The sequence below is a fragment of the Varanus komodoensis genome, unplaced genomic scaffold (genome assembly GCF_004798865.1).
Source record: "Varanus komodoensis strain SLA01 unplaced genomic scaffold, ASM479886v1 scaffold3, whole genome shotgun sequence".
Classification (NCBI taxonomy): Eukaryota; Metazoa; Chordata; class Lepidosauria; order Squamata; family Varanidae; genus Varanus; species Varanus komodoensis.
Window position 1 is genome coordinate 60,531,474 of NW_025335761.1, and position 19,587 is coordinate 60,551,060.

At 46.7% G+C, this 19,587-nt stretch overlaps 1 protein-coding gene across 1 annotated transcript in view; it reads right to left on the bottom strand.

The window, feature by feature from the left end:
• Nucleotides 1-19,587, bottom strand: part of LRRC9 (leucine rich repeat containing 9) — a 68,683-nt gene that overhangs the window by 9,715 nt on the left and 39,381 nt on the right. Inside the window, exons 20-28 of the mRNA XM_044436253.1 lie at nucleotides 18,146-18,366; nucleotides 17,296-17,418; nucleotides 16,238-16,368; nucleotides 15,662-15,770; nucleotides 12,528-12,667; nucleotides 6,432-6,568; nucleotides 4,248-4,465; nucleotides 2,710-2,778; nucleotides 1,140-1,265 (exon numbers count right to left, since the gene is read on the bottom strand). Coding sequence (XP_044292188.1) covers nucleotides 1,140-1,265; nucleotides 2,710-2,778; nucleotides 4,248-4,465; nucleotides 6,432-6,568; nucleotides 12,528-12,667; nucleotides 15,662-15,770; nucleotides 16,238-16,368; nucleotides 17,296-17,418; nucleotides 18,146-18,366 — 1,274 coding nt within the window. The remainder of the gene's footprint in view (nucleotides 1-1,139; nucleotides 1,266-2,709; nucleotides 2,779-4,247; nucleotides 4,466-6,431; nucleotides 6,569-12,527; nucleotides 12,668-15,661; nucleotides 15,771-16,237; nucleotides 16,369-17,295; nucleotides 17,419-18,145; nucleotides 18,367-19,587) is intronic.

Consider the following 19,587-nt stretch of genomic DNA (forward strand, 5'->3'; position numbering starts at 1 on the left):
CTGATGGTGCCATTTTTGGAATCAGCAGGTCAAATATACCCAGAAACAGGTCTACCATTCCAGGCACCAAAATCTGTGTTGGCCAGAGAATGGCCATCTACCTTATTTGAAGGATGGCACGCAAGGTGGTCTTCAATCCAGACAATGACCAATCCTAAACAGTCTCAGCTTCAGCAAGGATTTGATGAAACCGACACCTTTCACTGAACCTTCACCCACAACATGTCACTCTGATCCAGCAATCTTCTGTATGTGTGAGGTTCCTCACAGTTCAACAGTGGAAGAAAGCGAACAGGGAAACTCATACAGGTACATACAGGTATGTACACACGTAATGTGTACATTAAATGGGCTTCCTGATGCATATGGCAGCATTAAAAATGTTACAGAGCACACATTTTGAGAAAGATGTGGGCCTGCAGGTACAAAGTAAGGATTTGGTCTTGCACTAAAAGAGACAAGAACAAGCTCTCCTTCCTCTCTTGTTCACGCTCACCTCTTTGTCTCTCAGAGCCTCACCCAATCTAATCCCATGACCAAAGCGCTCGTGCTTCTGTGTCCGAGCTGTGGCCGTGTGCCATTCACCCCCCACCCCCGGCATCCCTTCTTGTTCTATTCTACCAGCTGTCAGATCAGCTCCGAAGGGATGACTAGGTTCTCCGGATGACTTGGGTTCTCCCAGAACAAAAGGCAAGTTGCAATAATACATTCAAAGTCATTTCACGCTGCAGGAAGGTAAACAAGAAAAGGGGAACGGGAAGAAGCGGCAAGACGACCTTGCCAGCCCTGTCAGAAAGCGTTCTGCTGGTGCGCACGATGATCGTGCTGAGCAGGTAACAGGAGCCCAGGGGGCCACATGCCACCCTTGGGACTTAGGAGAGCGCACACCGGGAGGGCTGGGGAGTCGGACTAAAGAGTTCTCGTTACTGAACTGTCGCGGATGCCAGAACCAAATTTGTGATGAAACGCACCTGCCCCCACATGTGTGCCAAAAGCGTGCTGATTTTCAGAGGGAAAGTGGAAACAGGAAAAGAACATTCAGAAGCAATGTCTGTACAGGCAGAACGGCATCTGGCTCAAACCCAGCAAAAATCGTAAAGAGGCCTAAACAGAAGTTAATTATAGTAATTTAACTTTACTTGCTGTTCTAGCAAATGGACTTCAGCCCTTGCCCTCTCTTCCGGGCTGACTGCTACTCCATCCAACACCTGAAGGTTAGGTAAGCGGACTATAAGAAGTGGGCGGTGGCAAATCTTGCGGGACACCTGGACGGTACAGAGAAAGAAGCTGCTGGTTAACCCTGGCACCAAATCATCACATTCATTTTTCATATTTCTTCTAAAAATTCTGGTTTAAGCCCTGGGATTAGCTGTAACTTGCCATATGCACATACAGTCCAAGTCAGAGCCTAGATTAGCTCTCAGTCTTGCCTTTTGGATAGAGTTTGGACTGACTTTTGAATAGAGTTTATTTATTATTTATAGCATTGGTGTAACCCAGAATATTCCCTAAATGTAGCATCAATAGGATGTGAGAATTTCCAGCTTTGGAATTTAATTCTAACTCATCCTGTGCCTGAAACCATATTCTGAGATGTTTCATTTGGCATATTTCATTTAGTACATTCATTCATGTTTTTCATATTTATATAAATAAATGTTTAACTAAAAGACAGAAAGAACTCACAAAGGAAGTGGATTAAAGCAAGTAAACCCCAAAGATGCATAGATGTAACATTAAACAAATGCCCACTAACAACAGAAAAGAGAAGAAAGCAACTGAATATAAAAGTATTGGATCTTTGTTGATTAAAAGATCACTAATATGCCTGGGCAAACAGACAAGTCTTAGCCTGGCAGCCACAATCGCAGAGTGAAGGTGGCAAGTGACTCCAGGAAGGGCCTTCCTCAGAGGGTGCCACCACTGCTCAGGCACTGATCTGCAGAACGCCCTTCCCACTTCCAGCAACAACCACATGCTTAATCCCAGCCTGAATGCGTGCCTCCACCGTTTATAGCAGGGGTCTCAAACTCGCGGCCCGTGGGCCACTTGCCGGGGCGGGCAGGGCACGGGGGAGGGGCCCTGCGGCCTTCAAAGCACCGGCGGCGCCCTGGCCGGCCGTGGGATGAGCGGCCCACCACCACTGCAGTGGTGAAATACTTGATGCGGCCCAGCCTCATCCAGACTCTACTTCCAGCGGCCCCTAGGTAAGTTGAGTTTGAGACCCCTGGTTTATAGCTTCATCCTTCCTTGAATCCTGACACAGAGATGATCCTCCACAATTCTGCCACCACAGGAATAACCATGTTTCCTTGCATTTCTGCAGCTGGACAGCCATCCGAGGAGGATTGCTTAACCTGGTGTTGCACTGAGCAGGGGCTGAACCCAATGGCCTTCCTGGCTCCTTCCAACTCTACTGTTCTATGATTCCATTCAGAACTTTTCCAAGCTCTCACAAACTTATATGGATGTGCCCAGTTTCAGGTACAAAGAAAATGGGACCACAACAACAACGCTGTGCTTAGTACCATAACTGTGGGTTCAGACCCCTTCATAAGTGCAGGTATCAAAAGTCACCCTTATGAGCACTTCAGCCTCAATCTGGCATATTGTATAGCATATACTAAGCAGAAAGAGTATGAACAGACTGAACTAGAAGAACATAAACAAAAGCTTAATGCATGTAGACCTTCAAAATTGTATACTCACAGGATTTCCATATATTGAGAGCTCTTTAATGCAAGAAAGGCAATCAAGCTTTTCAAGTTCCGACAAATCCTGTCCCAAGATTAAAAATCCAGTCATATTCAGGAGCTTTTAAAGTTCTTTGAACATGTGCCTTTTAAGAAACATTTTAAAACACCAAAAAACTTTAAAAGTTTTTTTTGTAAAGCTTTTGCATTGTAAAAAGATAAGCACGGGAGTGCATTTGTGAGTGAGAGGAGGTACGTAAGCACCATGCCAATGGAGATCACTTCATGATATGAAGTTGCCTTTCCACCATGAATGTGGGGCTCACCCCTGAGATCACGGGGCATCCTCTCTTTTCAAGCTGGGGGAGCTGCTTGCCAGTCCAGAAGTGACGCAGAGTCTCCTGTGCTACTTCAAGCCAGGATGAGGGCTGCGGGAGAATTGTGATGTGGAGGCTGCAGTGAACTGGCTGCTCATTCCAGGTTTAACTAAACTTGTACGCAAAAACTTTGGCCCGTGGGCCAAATCCTGCCCAAATCCTGAGGTCCTAGTCTAGCCCTCAGGGTTTCCCCAGATCCTTCCCAATGTCTGCACCCTCTTTCTCCCAGCAGCTGATCATTGACCATTTTCACAGCTCTTGTGCAGATTTTCTCCCTCATTCTTAAAGGTTGAAATGTTCCCTCAGAGGCTTAGCTGCTGGCAGCAGGTGCTTTTAAGTTAAAATATGCTGGAACTTTGGTCCATCTCTTCTACCTTTGGTCATGCATAGTGCTGGAATTCTGGGAAGCAGGGACCTGCTGAAGCTGCGGGGTCTGGGCTTGTTTGAACATGATGGACTTCTGCCTGTTTCAGATCTGAGGACCAGAAATAGGCCAAATTGGGATGGGGAGGGAGGGGAGGTCCAGCTAACTTGTACTGTATCTCTAAGAAAAATCTGTTAAAGAAATAGATGGACATGAGGCAATTTGCACAACCTTATGTAACGTACGTAAATCATGATAATTTGCATATTTTGTGCATAGCAAACCATGTGGACGCAGCTTAATTTACATTAAATGCATTGATGTGTGCAAATAAGGCAAGATCCACATGCTTTTCAGGTGCCAGGTTACATAAAACATGCAAAATACCATGGCTTGTTTGATCGGCATGAAGTTGTACACATTTGCATGGCTTGTCCTAGAGGCAGATGTCCGCTAGCCACCTTGACTGACCACATGAGTCGGTACCAGCACAGGGCTGGCAAACCAGGATCTGGGGGAATGAATCATGAAAAGTTGTTGGATTTTCCCCCATACTGGATTCCTCACCTCTCTAACCAGAGCTTCTCCAAAACAGAATTTAGCCTTACAAAGGAAAGAGTTTCAGTCTATTCCACTTTATGATTTATATCTACAAGAGCAGAAGGAAATTTTTGGACAGCTAGTTTGAAGCTGGTCATTTGCTGATTCTTGTTCAATGCAAAGATATAAAAGCTCATAGCAGCAAGATGACCAAATACAGACTCTGGCAGTGGGACCTTTTGCATTCAGACCATCACATCTGATACACTGTACCTGAATGCGATTGAGACCAAGGAAAAGCTTCTGAAGTTTCCCCAAATTTTGTAAATTGTTCAGTTCTCGCAGCCGATTTTCCTCCAGGTGAAGTGCCACCAGGGAGCTCTGTTTGGCAAATGAATTCTCGTTGATCGTTTTCACTCTGTTGTGATCTAGCACCAATTCCTGTAGAAGCTGCAGACCATCAAGACCTTCGATTTGGCTGATCTCATTGCCTGTTAACACCAGTTTCAGAGAAGGATGGCGATGGATGAGGTAGAAAGCAACTGACGAGTTCAGCATGCATACACGCATGCACGCTCGCACGCCTGCCTTTATAGATGCTACACTTCTCTGACTCTCCCATTTGCATTTGAAGATCTACCCTGACAGATACTGCATGGAACCCTTCCTATTTATGTGCTTTTGTTCTGCCTCTGCTGCAGTGAGAGCTTAGTGTCACTGGGCGCTGCTGAACCCGGAGTTACAGGGGATCTGCCAATGGAACTGATTTGCAACACGTTCTTGGGCAAGTTAGAGTGAGTCAGTTTTCCCAGGCTGGCCAGAATAGGATGGTAACGAGGGGAACTCTGAGTGGGGCAGGAAGGCAGACGAGCTTGCCTGTATTTTGCTCTAGCAAGCAAAAGAGCAACACAAAGCCTTATGCATGGTTTTGGATTCTAGCACCACTCATCTCTTTAAAAGACCTGGTCCGATTTAGCAGCCTCAAGCTACCTTGGACTCTGTATCTGAACTGGAAGAAGCAGCAGGATTGGAATTTGGAGCTGAGATAACAAGGCCGGCAGGATAAGCAAAATGGCTGGTGAGAGCCAGATCACATTTGATTTTGTGGGGAGACAGTACAGAACAGGAAGGGTCAGGAAGAAGGGATGTAGCTTGATCATTCCAGCTGTCCAGCACCAGATCATGGTATCGAGCCAGTTAGGTGATATTCAGCATTCCCACTTTCTGGCCCAGAAGCATAGCGAACCTCCCTGAGGGTGAAGCTAACTCCATTTGGTAGAAAAGGGAGGAGGGGAATTCCATCTGGAATCAACTTCTAGCAAGGACAGAACCCAATCCACATTTAGTGGGCTCATTAACTTGGTGCAAACTTCTTGCCAGCAACCTTTACATTACTGTCTTTGTATAATTTTGGCTGGCCAGCTTTAACATAACAAAGCTTTTATAACATAGTAAAAGACTGTAGCTAGAAGTCCCTGGTCTTGATATGCTGGGAAGGGAGGAGGAGAGAGGCTGGGTTGGGAGATCAGCTCATGACAACCAGTTTCCCTGGACAAAGGCTGGGAACAGAAGCTATGTTGGAATTCCATGACTGCACCTTCCTTCCCATGGGTTTATTTCCATGTCAAAAAGCAGCCATGGGGGTAGGGGATAGATCAAGGCCATGGTGCAAACCCTTTATTCATACTTGGGCTTAGATCATGGTCCCTGAGGCTGCTTCTAGGTGCTGAGGGGAAAGCAACATTAGTCGTACTGTGTGTCCTCACCTGACTTCACAGGTTTGGCAAGGTTTTGCTTTGAAAACCTACAGTGCCTGTTTGGATCAGAGATGGCAGCAGGACAAATAAACGAGGAACAGAGCAGTATCTGACCACTCCCTGACACTCAGGAGGCACTTTGAGGGTGCTGGTTGCTGCAGGAGGTCCTCCTGGGAACACCCTCGGGCAAATGTATGTTTGCATCCAAGAACAAGCATTCCCACCCTTCTTCATTCCAAAGATAATCTGTCAAGGAAGTGTGAGCATGCTGGAGAGGGCTAAAGCTTCTGCTGCAGTGGAAGCAAGGTGGGCTTCTCCCTGTGCAGGTGCACTTGACTAGCAGCAGCACAGGAGCTGCCCGCTGCACTCGGCCCCATGAAGCAGGAAGCAGCTCTGGGGCTGGAGGCGTGAAGGAGAGGTTATTCTCGATGTGCCCATTCGTCTACAATCTGGCCTTGTTTACAGGTCGCTGCTGGGGAGCGGAGTGAGGTTTGGGATGAGCTGGGCTGCAAGCGAGCCCTGCAAAAAATGCTGCAATACGAGGTGCTCTGGCTGGGGGCTCCAGCCAGCCATGTCCTCCTTCTGGAGATGCCATCCCCTCTGCTCCCAAGCCACTTGTCCCCCCATTTCCCATTCATACTTCCCCGCAAAGCAGGGTATGGACAAAGATGGCAACATTATGGTAAATGTCACTACTTACCCTGCAAAAAGAGAAACTTAAGATTTTTTAGCCTGCTAATCTGGAGCAAGGCCAAATTCGTAATTCCATTGTAGCCCAAGTGGAGAACTTCTAGACTCTCCATTATTGGAGGCAAAGTTTCACTGAATCCCGCATCCCTACAACAAAACAGAAGCACAGACATTGGCAAGACTTGGCAACAAAACTGCCATGGGAAGAAATGTCCAGAAGCATATTCTTAGCATTGTTACAACTCAAAGGACTGGGCGTCAAGACCCAACACAAAGCTTTTCTTCCAGAAGGGTGAGAGAGCTCCTACAGGATCTACAGCGTGGACCTCAAGCGTAAACATGGAAATCCACTCTTCCCCAGCAGAGTGCCTGGTGGGAAGAAAAGGAACAGCTGGAAATTGCTGTTCATATCTATTCAGTAAAAGTTTTATGATGACCCCTGGGCGACAGCCATGCGGAGCAAGGGCAAAGCAAAGCGAGATGTCTAAATGCAGTACTTTTACACTTTGCAAACGCAAACTCATGGCTCGGCCAACGGCAGGTTCTTCTGAGGCTTCTGGTGGCCTGATTTTTGCAGTCGGAGCTGATCAAGCAAGCAGGGGCTATTTCAGGCATGACGTGGGAGCACACCCAGGCATGCGCCTGCCGTGCACCCAGCAAGAAACCGCAGCCTGTCCTGGCTGCTTGAGGAGTGTAGCTAGAGCACTTGGGTTGGCGAACCCATCACTTGCATTCCTACACTGCATTTTAAACTCTACACAGGCACTGGAAAAGCCCAGTGGGCTTCCATCAAGGTGGACCCCCGCCTGCCCGCTGATGACACAAGAGGCATTGCGCAATGGCGCATCGGAGACACCTACCCAGACCCTTCACCGCTTGTCCTTGAGTGGGGGGAGCGAGAGGTAGGAGGCCCAAAGCACCCCTCTCCCCCAGCAGCAGGTGTAAACCACGAGTGACTTCTAACACGTGTCACATCTCCTTGTATCAGCCTCTGCCATCCTGCTGTTCATCATCAGCAGGATGGACTTGAACTCCCATCAAGCCCATCCAGCACGGTCAATGGGCCCAAACACTTGGTGATCGCTAGGTTGGGAGGGCTATCCTAAGTGGACGAGCAGCCAAAGGAAAGGACATTTGGAAATTCCACAGGCACAAAGGAAATTCATACAGCCTCTAGTTTTTAAGTGAGGAGGAAGCTGTGGTATATGATTCTCTTGTTATCATGATACACACCTGACTTCCCCAAACTTAGTGATGTAAGCCACCCCGAGGCTTCGGCGAATGGGGCGGCATAAAAATGTTTTAATAAATAAATAAATAAATAATAAACTGGTGACTTCAGAAGTGTTTGGAGAACAGCTCTCAACATCCCTCTGGGCACACTCCTATTTTATTCTCCTAAACACCCCCCCCCCACATTATTATGTTGCCATCAAGGCTGCCATGTTTTGGTTATACTCTAAAATGTGATAGATCAGGGCGAGGCTGATAGGAGAGAGAAGATGGCATGCGCACCATGGATAATCCTTTGAAAAGACGATTGCTTTAACTGCAATGCCATTCTCTTACAACCTGTACGGAGCAAACATTTACGGTGCTGATTGTTAGGAAAATGCCCCCACACAGAAAAGGCCGTAAAGCAGGCTCAGAGGGAATTGTTAATTGCCTTAAAAAGCGGAGGATGGGGGAGATGATACCAATGCTCCGTGTATCAGACAGGGGAATTAAGCAGTTTTTAATTAAAGGGCTCAAGAATTTAATACTCCGACTGATAAGCTTGATTAGGCTTCTTCAAAGATATCAGACCTGCAGGACCATATGTTGTCTCCGCTATGTGTATTGGCAAAAAGCACAAAAACACCAACGCACACCTGACTCACTGGGTGGGGGAAAGGCTGGGCAGCTCAGCCGGATGTTCACACATGAAAGGCTATGTGTCTGGAACAATGGGGTGAGGGCAAGGAAGCGCTTGCATTCTTCTTACGTAGCTGCTGACAACCTGTGCTTGACCTTTGCGTATCTCTAGGCCTTGATTTAGCAACCTGGCTATATTCACACACACCAGCTTCTCTCCGAACACCTGTAAATTCCAGATAGTCAGCAACCAGCATGGTTTGATTGTGAAGTCAATGCCTTTTTGAAGATGGGCACCTTCTTTCACTATGTGTGAACAGACAACACGGGAGCACCGGGTGGCCGAAAGTGGCTCTGCTTACCAAATGAAGCTGGCTGATCTAGATGATGGAAGCTACCATGCCTACTTATAATTAAAAGTAGCTCCGCCTCCTGGGAATGGCTCCATTTCTAGACACTGACTGAAGCAAGTACTTTCAGACACAGAATCTCCCGTAAATCATATGCCCCAGAAGTGCACAAGCTTCTTGTTAGAAATGAGATCCTCCCCAGCCAAAATTGGCTTCTGTTTCTGTCATGGGAAGGATCATAGAATAATAGAGTTGGAAGGGACCTAGCAGGCCATTGGGTCCAGCTGCCTCCTCAAGTCTCCCATCCAGATTCCAACCAGTTCCGACCCTGCTTAGCTTCCAGAATTAGACAGGATCAGGTACTTTTGGCTGAGAGATCCATTTGAGTTGGGATGCTAGAGTCCTTCTACTCGTGATTATGGAGCATGGCCTGCTGCTCTTTTCAGGTGCAAAACTTTTCCAGTTGAGGCTACTCAGCTGAGGGACCTTTTGATTCCCAGGAAAAACAATCTTATTTGGTCTGAATAAGGATGGGTGAATTCATTAATCTCAGTTTTCAATTCAGTTCATCCCCAGCTTTAAGAACTGTTGCTTTATTTGTGAACTTTATTTGTTCTGAAGTATAAGATTATTTTCTAGAAGTTCACATGACAGTTTGTACTTATTTTGTGTGCATTTTTCCATTTACATGCAGTTTTGTATGCATTTTTGCCAATTGTATAATTTTTGCAAGCAATTTGCCCAATTCAGTGCAGTTTTAACGTTATTTTCACTATCATATTTGCTGGCAGACATACTTCTGTCTGCCTTTCTTGACTGGATTCCATTCCAAAATTAACAGGAATATGAATTGCAAAGGATACCTGAGTTTTGGTTTGTTAGACTAATCTCTTCTTCCCTATAAAATGAAATTATAGTACTGAGGGAAGACCTGGCCTATCCGATAACCGCTCCTACTCATTTTCCCCAGCACAAGGTGTCACCGGGTAATACAGGCTTTTAGTGATCTGGGGTACTAGGGTTTTAGTTCAGTAACAACTGTCCGACATCAACTTCTGTCTTTTCTGACGTACGAATAGTAAATGTACAAAGCTAGTACAAGCAAAAATCAAAACAGTGTGAAGCAACCATTCTAGAAACAAGGCTTTTGAAGAACAAAACTTCACAGAAAGTAAGACATCTTCCCAATCTTCCCAAATCAACCAGATAAATTGAGTTGTCCCATGGAATACTGAAATCTATGATCACTGGGCTGCTTTTTCTATATGGCAAACATTCTGACACCTGTTCATCTGCTTATGTTTCAGATTTTATGTTTCTTCTTTAATACAGTGGAAGACCAACACATTACTAAATCTGCTCTATAAGCATGCATCTCCTGGTCTCAGAAACAGAGCTCAAGCTACAAAAAGATGTATATAAAACAGCATCCTTGAACATTTTCACTGTCGATACAGATGTAAATGACAAATGGAATCAATTGCCTCAAAAGAGTTGCATTTGGGTTTTAACCTGGGAGACCACAGGTCTCCTGTTTCAGGCATCCCATCCTGGTCTGACAGCATCCGTAATAACTTTGTGAGTCCCTTGATTATAGCATTCTATTTTGAGACTTGAACCTCCATGTTCCACTATGTACCACTCTGCATCCTGGCACAAACACTTCCCAGAATGCTAGGCATCACAACACGGTTCCCATGGGACTAGTCTTGGAAAAAACACTGCCCTCTGTGCTTAAGAGCCCTGGTTGTGTGGGATTGGGTGCTGGAATGAAATCAAGAAATCCTAATGCAGAGTATCTTTTCATGCATTTAGTCCCAGAATTTTCTAACTAATCAGTTCAGACTGGAAATAGCAGTGCCAATATTTACTACAGTACTGGTTCAAAACTGCAAAATTGGATAAGCTCTAGGTGCTGCCCTGAATTAAATGAGGACATTATGTTTTCAGTTTGCAACCCTCCTGGGTTTTCTCAATGTTTATGTAAAACCTTTTCTTACTAGAATAAATCCATGAAGAAAAAAAAGGCTGAACAGTGCATCCATAGTCTAAAACATAGGAGAAAAAAGAAGAGAGGATGTGAATGGAAAAGCAGGAAGACTTTGTGAAGCTGGCAAAAACAAGAAACAAAAACAACCAAAGTAAAACCTATATAATGCATTACCTATATAAGGTAAAACCTATATAATTAAGCATGCAAGGAAGTAAATGTTTGAAGGAGTGAAGCAGAAAACCAAGAAAGAAACTTTAAAAAATATATTTCACAGGCAGAGGCGATTCATTTATTTATTTAATTTATTTAAAACTATTTATACCTCACACTTCAACAGCTTGCCAGTATGACTTAAAGAAAGCCATGCTTCTACCCTGCCCTTCTATTTAAAAAATCCTGGGAGGTATACAATAACTCTTATACGTTTGGTGGGTGCAAGAACTGGCCAGGACGGCAAAAGTGACGGCCTGAGGCACATGGAGAGGGAAGTGGGACAGAAAGCACAGGGGAGAACTTGCCTCTGTAAGGCAGTCCAGGGGACAAATTAGGTCAGCACGAGGAGAGAAGGCTCAGAGAGGGCCTCTTCCTGGTGTGACTAACAGGGTCCTTGCATTTCCCCAAGTCTCGCAGCATCTTTTCAGGCAATGGAACATGGGACTTGTGGGTCACGACAAGCAGAACAGCAAAATCGACAGCAAATGCTCCAGCTGCTCTGCAAGCTCAGCTTTACACCAGGAATGACTGACATATGAATCAGAGAACCAGACGCTGGCTCCTGCCAGACTTGTTCCTCATCCCCACATCCATGCATGCTTATTTCTGTAAATGTTTGCCCACCTGTCAGAGTAGGGGTCTCTCAAATCTTCAATTGGGCCGTCTACTTTTAATAGGTTTTTCTTTGAGAGCTGCACAGCAGGAATGTTAATGGATAGTTTATTATTTAAAATATCCAAGCAGTGAGAATGGCAGGCCAAGGCCGGGGAGATCCAAGTTGAACTGCTTGTGCAGCTGTGATGCTTACCAAGAGGTCTCAGGAGAGTCACTCCTGCTCTCAAGCTTTAGCCTACCTCTCAGGGTTGTTGAGAGGACAAAATAGAGTGCAAGAAATGGTGCATGTCACCCAGAGCTCCTTGGAGGCAGTGTCGCATATAAATGCAGTTGTTTTGTTGCTAGTTGCAAAGTTGTGACCGACCCTTCGCGACCCCATGGACAGCACTCCTCCAGGCCTCCCTGTCCTCCACCTTCCCCCGGAGTCCACTTAAGCTCACGCCTACTGCCCCAGTGACTCCATCCAGCCACCTCATCCTCTGCCGCCCCCTTCTTCTTTTGCCATCTATCGTTCCCAGCATCAGGCTCTTCTCCAGGGAGTCCTTCCTTCTCATTAGGTGGCCAAAGTATTTGAGTTTCACCTACAGGATCTGGCCTTCTAAAGAGCAGTCAGGGTTGATCTCCTCTAGGACTGACCGGTTTGATCGCCTTGCGGTCCAAGGGACTCGCAGGAGTCTCCTCCAGCACCACAATTCAAAGGCCTCAGTTCTTCAGTGCTCAGCCTTCCTTGAGGTCCAACTCTCGCAGCCATACATTGCAACTGGGAAAACCATAGCCTTGAATATACGCACTTTTGTTGGCAGGGAGATGTCTCTGCTTTTTAGTACGCTGTCTAGATTTGCCACAGCTTTCCTCCCCACAAGCAAGCATCTTTTAATAGTAACTCATACTGCTCTAGGGATGAATGTGGTTCTTGGAGTGATCACACAACAAATCTTTTGCTACAGAGCAGCACAACCACCCCACCCCAAGATTTTTAAAAAGGGACACCTGAATTAAAAACGGCAGGATCCACCTCATTACTCTCCACAATGCTTCTCTTCAACCTTAATTCGTTCACAGTGAAATGACATTGTTTTACCTGTTGCCTTTGGAAGCGCCTTGCTGCCCGTACCCGCTGGATGTCACTTTCTGGTACAGTAGCTGCCTGTTGGTTAAGTGACTTGAAGGCTTTTGTCGGGGGATGATTGACTCAATGTGATTGTAGTTTAGGCACAGAACCTACGTAAGAAGCGAGTCGAGGGTCACCAAGTGAATTCTGCACAGGGCCAAGAGCTACTTATATTGAGTCTTGCGTGGTGGAAATGAGGAATAAAGATGGGTCCACTGTTCTGGCCCATTTGGGCCTGCAATGACAAGCCTGCCCTCCCAAGACTACACAGAGAAGCCTGGAAACCGGCCGGTGTCCTCAACAGCCAGAAGCAAATGCCATTAATGTGCCAACATCTCCAATACATTTACCTTCATGTGGTCCTGAACTGCAAATTGCTCTGAGGGCCAGTCTTGGTTGAAAAGCAGGGTACTGACCAGGAGTGGGGGACCTCTGGCCAATGGGCCTGATCCAGTTTACAGAGGTTCTCCTGATCTCTCCATGTAGTATCACAGCTGTACTAGGGGTGCAAAGATCAGGCTGGAATCCCGTTCTCTTACGCTCACTGGACTTCTTTCCAGGGCCTGGCCCTGGACAGGAAGTGAGACAAACTGAGATCGAGTCCACGAGTGCTTGGGAATATTAGCGGCTTCTTTGTATGAGCTGCACATGGCACGCAACACCTGAAAGTCGTGTGTGCAAAAGCAGAACTTCACTCACTTGCACAGAGGACCCATAGGCAGCCCAAGCGCCAGCTGGCCTTTTGGGCTCACTTCCTGCCAGGTGGCCATTTGGTGAGAGGTGGACCCAGGCTGGGGTCGGGGGAGCTGAGGCAATCCACCAGACTCACTCCCACAAACCAGATTCCTCACACATCGCTCATCTTTACTAATGAACAAAGCGTATCACTAGCAAGATGTATGACAGGCCCATTACCGGGCCTATGCTGTGGCGGTGAGGGCGGCGAAAAAGAATTTCTTTTCCGTTTCCATTGCCTCCTCAAAATGCTGTCCAGCGGAACTTTTTCGAGTAGTGCAAGGCCTGGTTCGTCCAGGTCCTGAGAAAGAACTGGTTCCACCCTCAAAGGCCCGCTGTGACAACTTTGCCAAGCATTTCAGGGAGAAAATCGCTCAGATTCATCACGAGCTAGACTCTACTAATGACTCAGAGGTTTCTGGGGAGACACCAATGCTGCCGTCTGGTCCAAAATTAATGGATGAATTTCAGTTATTGCGGCCTGATGATGTGGACAAGGTGCTTGGATGAGTACGTCCCACCACTTGCCTATTGGACCCTTGCCCATCTTGGTTAATAAATAATTCCAAGCACGGGATTGGGATCTGGATCTTGGAAGTGGTTAACGCCTCTCTGAGGGAGGGTCGGGTACCTGCCCCTTTAAAGGAGGCGGTAATACGACCGGTCCTGAAGAAAGTGTCACTGGATCCAGAGACAGCCACTAATTATAGACCAGTGGCCAACATCCCGTTTCTGGGCAAGGTGTTGGAGCGGGTGGTGGCGGGACAACTCCAAGCTCTCGTGGATGAAACTGATTATCTGGACCCATTTCAGTCCGGCTTCAGACCCGGGTACGGTACTGAATCTGCCTTGGTCGCCCTGTACGATGACCTGTGCAGGGAGAAAGACAGGGGGAGTGCGTCCCTGTTGGTTCTCCTGGACCTCTCAGCGGCTTTCGATACCATCGATCATGGTATCCTTCTGGATAGGCTAGCAGGACTGGGGGTCGGAGGCACTGCTTTGCAATGATTCCGCTCCTATATCAATGACCGATTCCAGAAGGTGGTGCTGGGGGACTATGGCTCTGTGCCATGGCAGCTATGCCATGGAGTACCGCAGGGGTCCATTTTGTCCCCTTTGCTGTTTAACATCTACATGAAACCGCTGGGAGAGGTCATCAGGAGGTGTGGGCTGTGGAGTCATCAGATGATACCCAGCTCTACCTCTCGTTTTCCACCAATCCAGGTGAGGCAGTGCCTGTGCTGAACCGGTGCCTGGCCGAGGTAATGGGCTGGATGAGGGCCAATAAACTGAAGCTCAATCCAGACAAGACGGAGGTCCTGTTGGTTGGCGGATCGGGCTTCGGAGAGGGTGAATTGAACCTAGTCCTGAATGGGGTTGCACTCCCTCTTAGGGACAAGGTTCGCAGCTTGGGAGTGCTCCTCGACCCAGAGCTTTCACTGGAAGCTCAGATGACAGCGGTGGCGAGGAGCACTTTCCTTCAGCTTCGGCTGATCCATCAGCTGCGCCCCTACCTGGAGTACGACTGCCTGGCGACAGTGACACACGCGTTGGTGACTTCCCGCCTTGACTTCTGTAACACGCTCTACGTGGGGCTACCCTTGAAGATGGTCCAGATACTTCAATGGGTTTAAAATAGAGCTGCCAGGCTGCTGACGGGGACTGGGCGTTAAGTTCACATGACTCCAGTCCTCTGTCAGCTTCACTGGCTTCCCATTGAAGTCCGGGCCCAATTCAAGGTGTTGGTGATGACCTATAAAGCCCTAAACGGCTTGGGCCCTGGCTACCTGAAGGAGCGCTTACGTCCATATACGCCCGCCCACCCCCTGAGATCTGCGGGAGAGGCCCTTCTCCGGGAACCCTCCATGAAGGAAATTAGGAGGGTAGGTACTCGGAGGAGGGCTTTCTCTGCAGTGGCGCCCAATCTATGGAATGTGCTCCCCAGAGAGGTCTGCCTGGCGCCGTCATTATTTGTTTTTCGGCGCCAGGCCAAGACCTTTTTATTCAAACGTCATTTTAATTGCTAATATTATTTGCTTATTTTATTCTTTGGCCAGGGTGACTTATTTTATATTAATTCATTTTATATTTTTAATGTATTATATTTTAATTGATGTTTTGTGAGCCGCCCCGAGGCTTCGGTGAATGGGGCGGCATAGAAATTTTCTAAATAAATAAATAAATAAAGAAAGAAAGAAAGAAAGAAAGAAAGAAAGAAAGAAAGAAAGAAAGAAAGAAATAAATATGATCATTGTTACCATGCCAGGTCTGAATCATCCCCCACACACCCTGTGGACCCCTGTATCAGCACAACAAGTATGCTCACGACACACAACAGACAAGAAATGAAACACGACAAATCAACTCACCTTGATATTAGGGAGAAAGATCAAACCACTGAAAGAGGTAAGATTATTGTTCTGCAAGTTCACGCTGGTGATGTTTGTAAAATGGTCCACCGGCACGAGATCCACCATTCTGGATTGGACGAGAAGGGCAGTGAGAGGAGGATGGGTGGGTCAATTAAATATGACGCACATTCCCTCACCCTGCAGCAGGCTCTGAAAGACACCCAGAGGAACCGCCTCCCCGCTTTTTCCTTTTCGTGGATGTAATGTAATTAATGCTGTCACCTGGGGTCTGGAAGCAGCCTCTTGCCAGGTCAAACAGCTTCCCCAGCTGGCCCAGGGCGGGTTCCCCACAGGCCGGCAGAAGATGCCAGGAGCCTCCCCTTATGCAGCACATGCTTGTACCGCTGAACCCCTGCGGCCTCCCCTTCTCACCTCTCCGGCTGAGCAAGGGCTGATTCATGCTGTCCCTAAACACATGTACACCCTTGCAGGCATGGCAACGAGGTTTAGGGGGAAAGGGTGGTATTCAGACATCCTAAGAACAGCAGAATGATGGGAAATGATTCCCTTGGGTGTTTTGCAGCACTGGCTGACCTGATCATGGAGGCTGTCCAGTTTAATTCTTGCATTTTGCTGAAGTTGGAATGACCCAGTCTTTCTGCAACCATATCAGCATTAAGTTTGCCACCAAACAAATCTTTAGCATTTTCAACTTCAGTTGTTTCCTGTATTGAGGACATTTTAAAAGACGGCTGAGAGCCAAGTTGTATGCACATGTGTCTGCCATGTTGTGAAAAAGCGACTACAGGATAAAAAAAATAAAACGTTGGTGCAGTTTGGTGCTCATTCCAAATACAGTGGTGTTCTTTTTTATTGTATCTGCTCAGGCATCATGGGAGGAACTGCATCCAGCTAAGGTTCCTGCTTGAAACAAGTCAGGGTCCTCACCTAGGCCTATGTTTGTTCACAGCAGCTGCATCCTTTTCTGCTCCCTTCCCCATCCCCAAAGTGAGACTGTGCCATGCTGAGAGTTGTAATTTGACATATCCAGAGGGTACCAGGTTGGGGACGGCTGGACTAGACTCACTGCCTCCCAAGAAGCAATCTAGCCTGTGGCCTCAAGGTGCAGTCTCAGCCTCCCATTTGATTTTGTAGGTGAGGATACTTGTTGTTACCCCACGGACAACACTCCTCCAGGCCTTCCTGTCCTCCACCATCCCCCGGAGTCCACCTAAGCTCGCTGACTGCTTCAGGGACTCCATCCAGCCACCTCATCCTCTGCCGCCACCTTCTTTTGACGTCAATTGTTCCCAGCATCAGGGTCTTACAGGCAAGTTTTGTGCTACTCTTTGCAGTGTGGACTTTGAAACCTCAACGAACAGGGCAAGAAATAACAGGGGCTAGAAGTGCCAAAGGCAGATCAAGTGCCATGGGGGAGAAATGCTGTTATGGATACCCCCCCACTCCCCCGCCCCCGGTGGGTATGAGTGACACTCCCAGTTTGGAATTTGCTGTGACTGACTAACGTTGGGGGTATTGAATTGATATCTGGCACTGTTTTTGTACTTTCTGTTTGGCACACGTCACCATCTTTACTTAGAAGAAAAACATGTTTTTGTTTTTTAAAAGCCTATCTCCAGGAAACAACTTACCACGGCAACACCATCCAAGGCTTTCAGAGATGAGATATGGAAAATGACAAACAACCGGTAGTTTTCTTGTTTCCAAACAATCAGATTTCCAAACATGTCCAGGATGACCAGGTTGTTTAGCCCCTAGGAAACAACGCATAGCCAACTCTTAATTAACCTGACAATTAAGTGGGGGGGGGGGGCAAAATCCTCAGGCAATTTATTTATTTGGAATATTCTCTTCCACAAGAATCAACAAATCAGATAAAACAACAGAATAAATCATATGAATGCAATATGGAAAACTCTAGATGTACTTTAAAAAGCCAGATTGAAAAGGTGTGTCTTAATTTATTAATTTGAAAAGCAGAGTGGGAACTGCTCTTAACTCTGAAAGAACTGCAAAATTTGGAAACAATATAGTGCTAAACCCTTTCCTATGGACTCCATAAATGGTGCACTGTGAGTGATGATGTGAAGAAAAAGGCTTTTCCTGTAGATTTTAGTTTACTAAATAAATAAAATAAATAGATTTTAACAGCCTAGTAACATGAAGCTGCCCTCTCAGTTATAGAGTTGATGATATGGGACATAACAACAAGTCTGCATTTCCCAGGTTTCCCTCCACCTTCCTTTCAGGTCTCTGATGTGTGTTAGATTCTGTGTATCATACATTAAAAAGAAATAAAAATGACAACAGCAGCGGATGGGTAGACAAAGAAAGGGAACTGTGGATTCCTCCTGGCCCAGGAGGGCAGGATTACTCTGTCCAGAGGTTTAACATCTCTGCCTCAACATACAGTAGACTTCACTCTACACCCATGTGAGTTTTGTTCAGGCTTTTAAAGCAGCAACGCAACCCCACCTCTACCTTTAGTTGATATATTTCTTGGTTAGAAGACACATAGTTGTTGCTTATGTAGAGTTCAATGAGCGCATAGGCTTTTTGCAAGCCCACCAGCGACGTGATCCGGTTGTTCTCAAGAGAGAGATAATGGAGGTGTGTTAGGTTATCAAAAACATTTCTCTCCAAGCTGGTGAGGTGATTGCTGTTGGCGCTCAGTCGCATGAGTTTGGAGAGTCTTGAAATTCCTGGGGAAAGCAAAATAAGAACACTTACGAAAAGAGGACAGGAACCCTGAGGCAAAGACAGAAAGAACTGAGGATGGAGAAGCTGAACACAGGATAATGCAGGCTCGCCAGTATGGTACAGGAGAATCATTGATTCCACTGCTGCAGGCAATGTACAAATGAACATGTTTCTTCACTTTATTTATATTTATATTTGCAGGCTGCTTTTCCACCACAAATCTTCAAAGCAGCTCACAGACTAAAAACATGTAACTACACTCTGCAAACCAAAAATAAAACCCCACCCTACAATAATATCCTGTTAAAATGTAAAACAAAAACAAGGAGCAGCAAAGTACGATAATGAAGATCCAAGCATAACAGTATAGCTTGGCCAGGTCAGTGAAAGACATGAAGTAGTGAGACCTGTACAAATTTGGATGGGGAGGGAGTTCCATAACCTGGGTGCCACTATGGAAAAGACCGTATGTTGAGGATGTACGGTTTGTGCTAGATTCATCCTTGAGGCAAACCAGCTTTTCACAATGCCCTGGGCTACTCCACCCCAGGAGTTATACTAGACTGGCAGAGCAAGGGGGATTTCTCAAGAAAGAGCAGACACTCACATCTGGCTGTATGCAAAGAAGGCCAGAACCATGGCACTGAACTCTACTGCTGCTCAGCTTAGCCTGAAGTGAGAGCCTTATTCCTAAGACTCTCAGGTCTGTGAACTCAACCCTGAGTCACATCAACAATGCCTCCTCTGTTGCTGGGAGGATGATCTAAGCTGCCTAGGAAGGCCTCGGCAATTCTAGGCGGCCTATAAATACATGCAAGTAAATAAGTAAGTAGGTAAATGATCTCAACACATAAGTGGGCTCAGAGGGGAGAAGGCGGTCCTTAAGATATATTGAGTTCAAACCACATATGGAGGAGATGCAGAATCTCTTTTGGCCCAAGGGGCAAATTCAGGAATGGAAGCACTCTAAGGGATGCATTTCACTGGTGGCAGAGCCCAAGAAAGGGGGGCAGGAACGGCATACCAACATTTTTCAGTTTAAAGCTCTTGCCTCCAGTAATTGAGGTATAGAAGAGACATTGTAACCTTTAGAATGGGGAAAGGAGTGCAGAAAAGCTGGGGCCCCATCAAATGACCAGTGGCTGAGCTGCAGCGGGAAGGACCAAGGGAAGGCGCATGGCCTTCTGAGGAGCCCTGGACAGCTGGACTGGCGCACCAGGCAG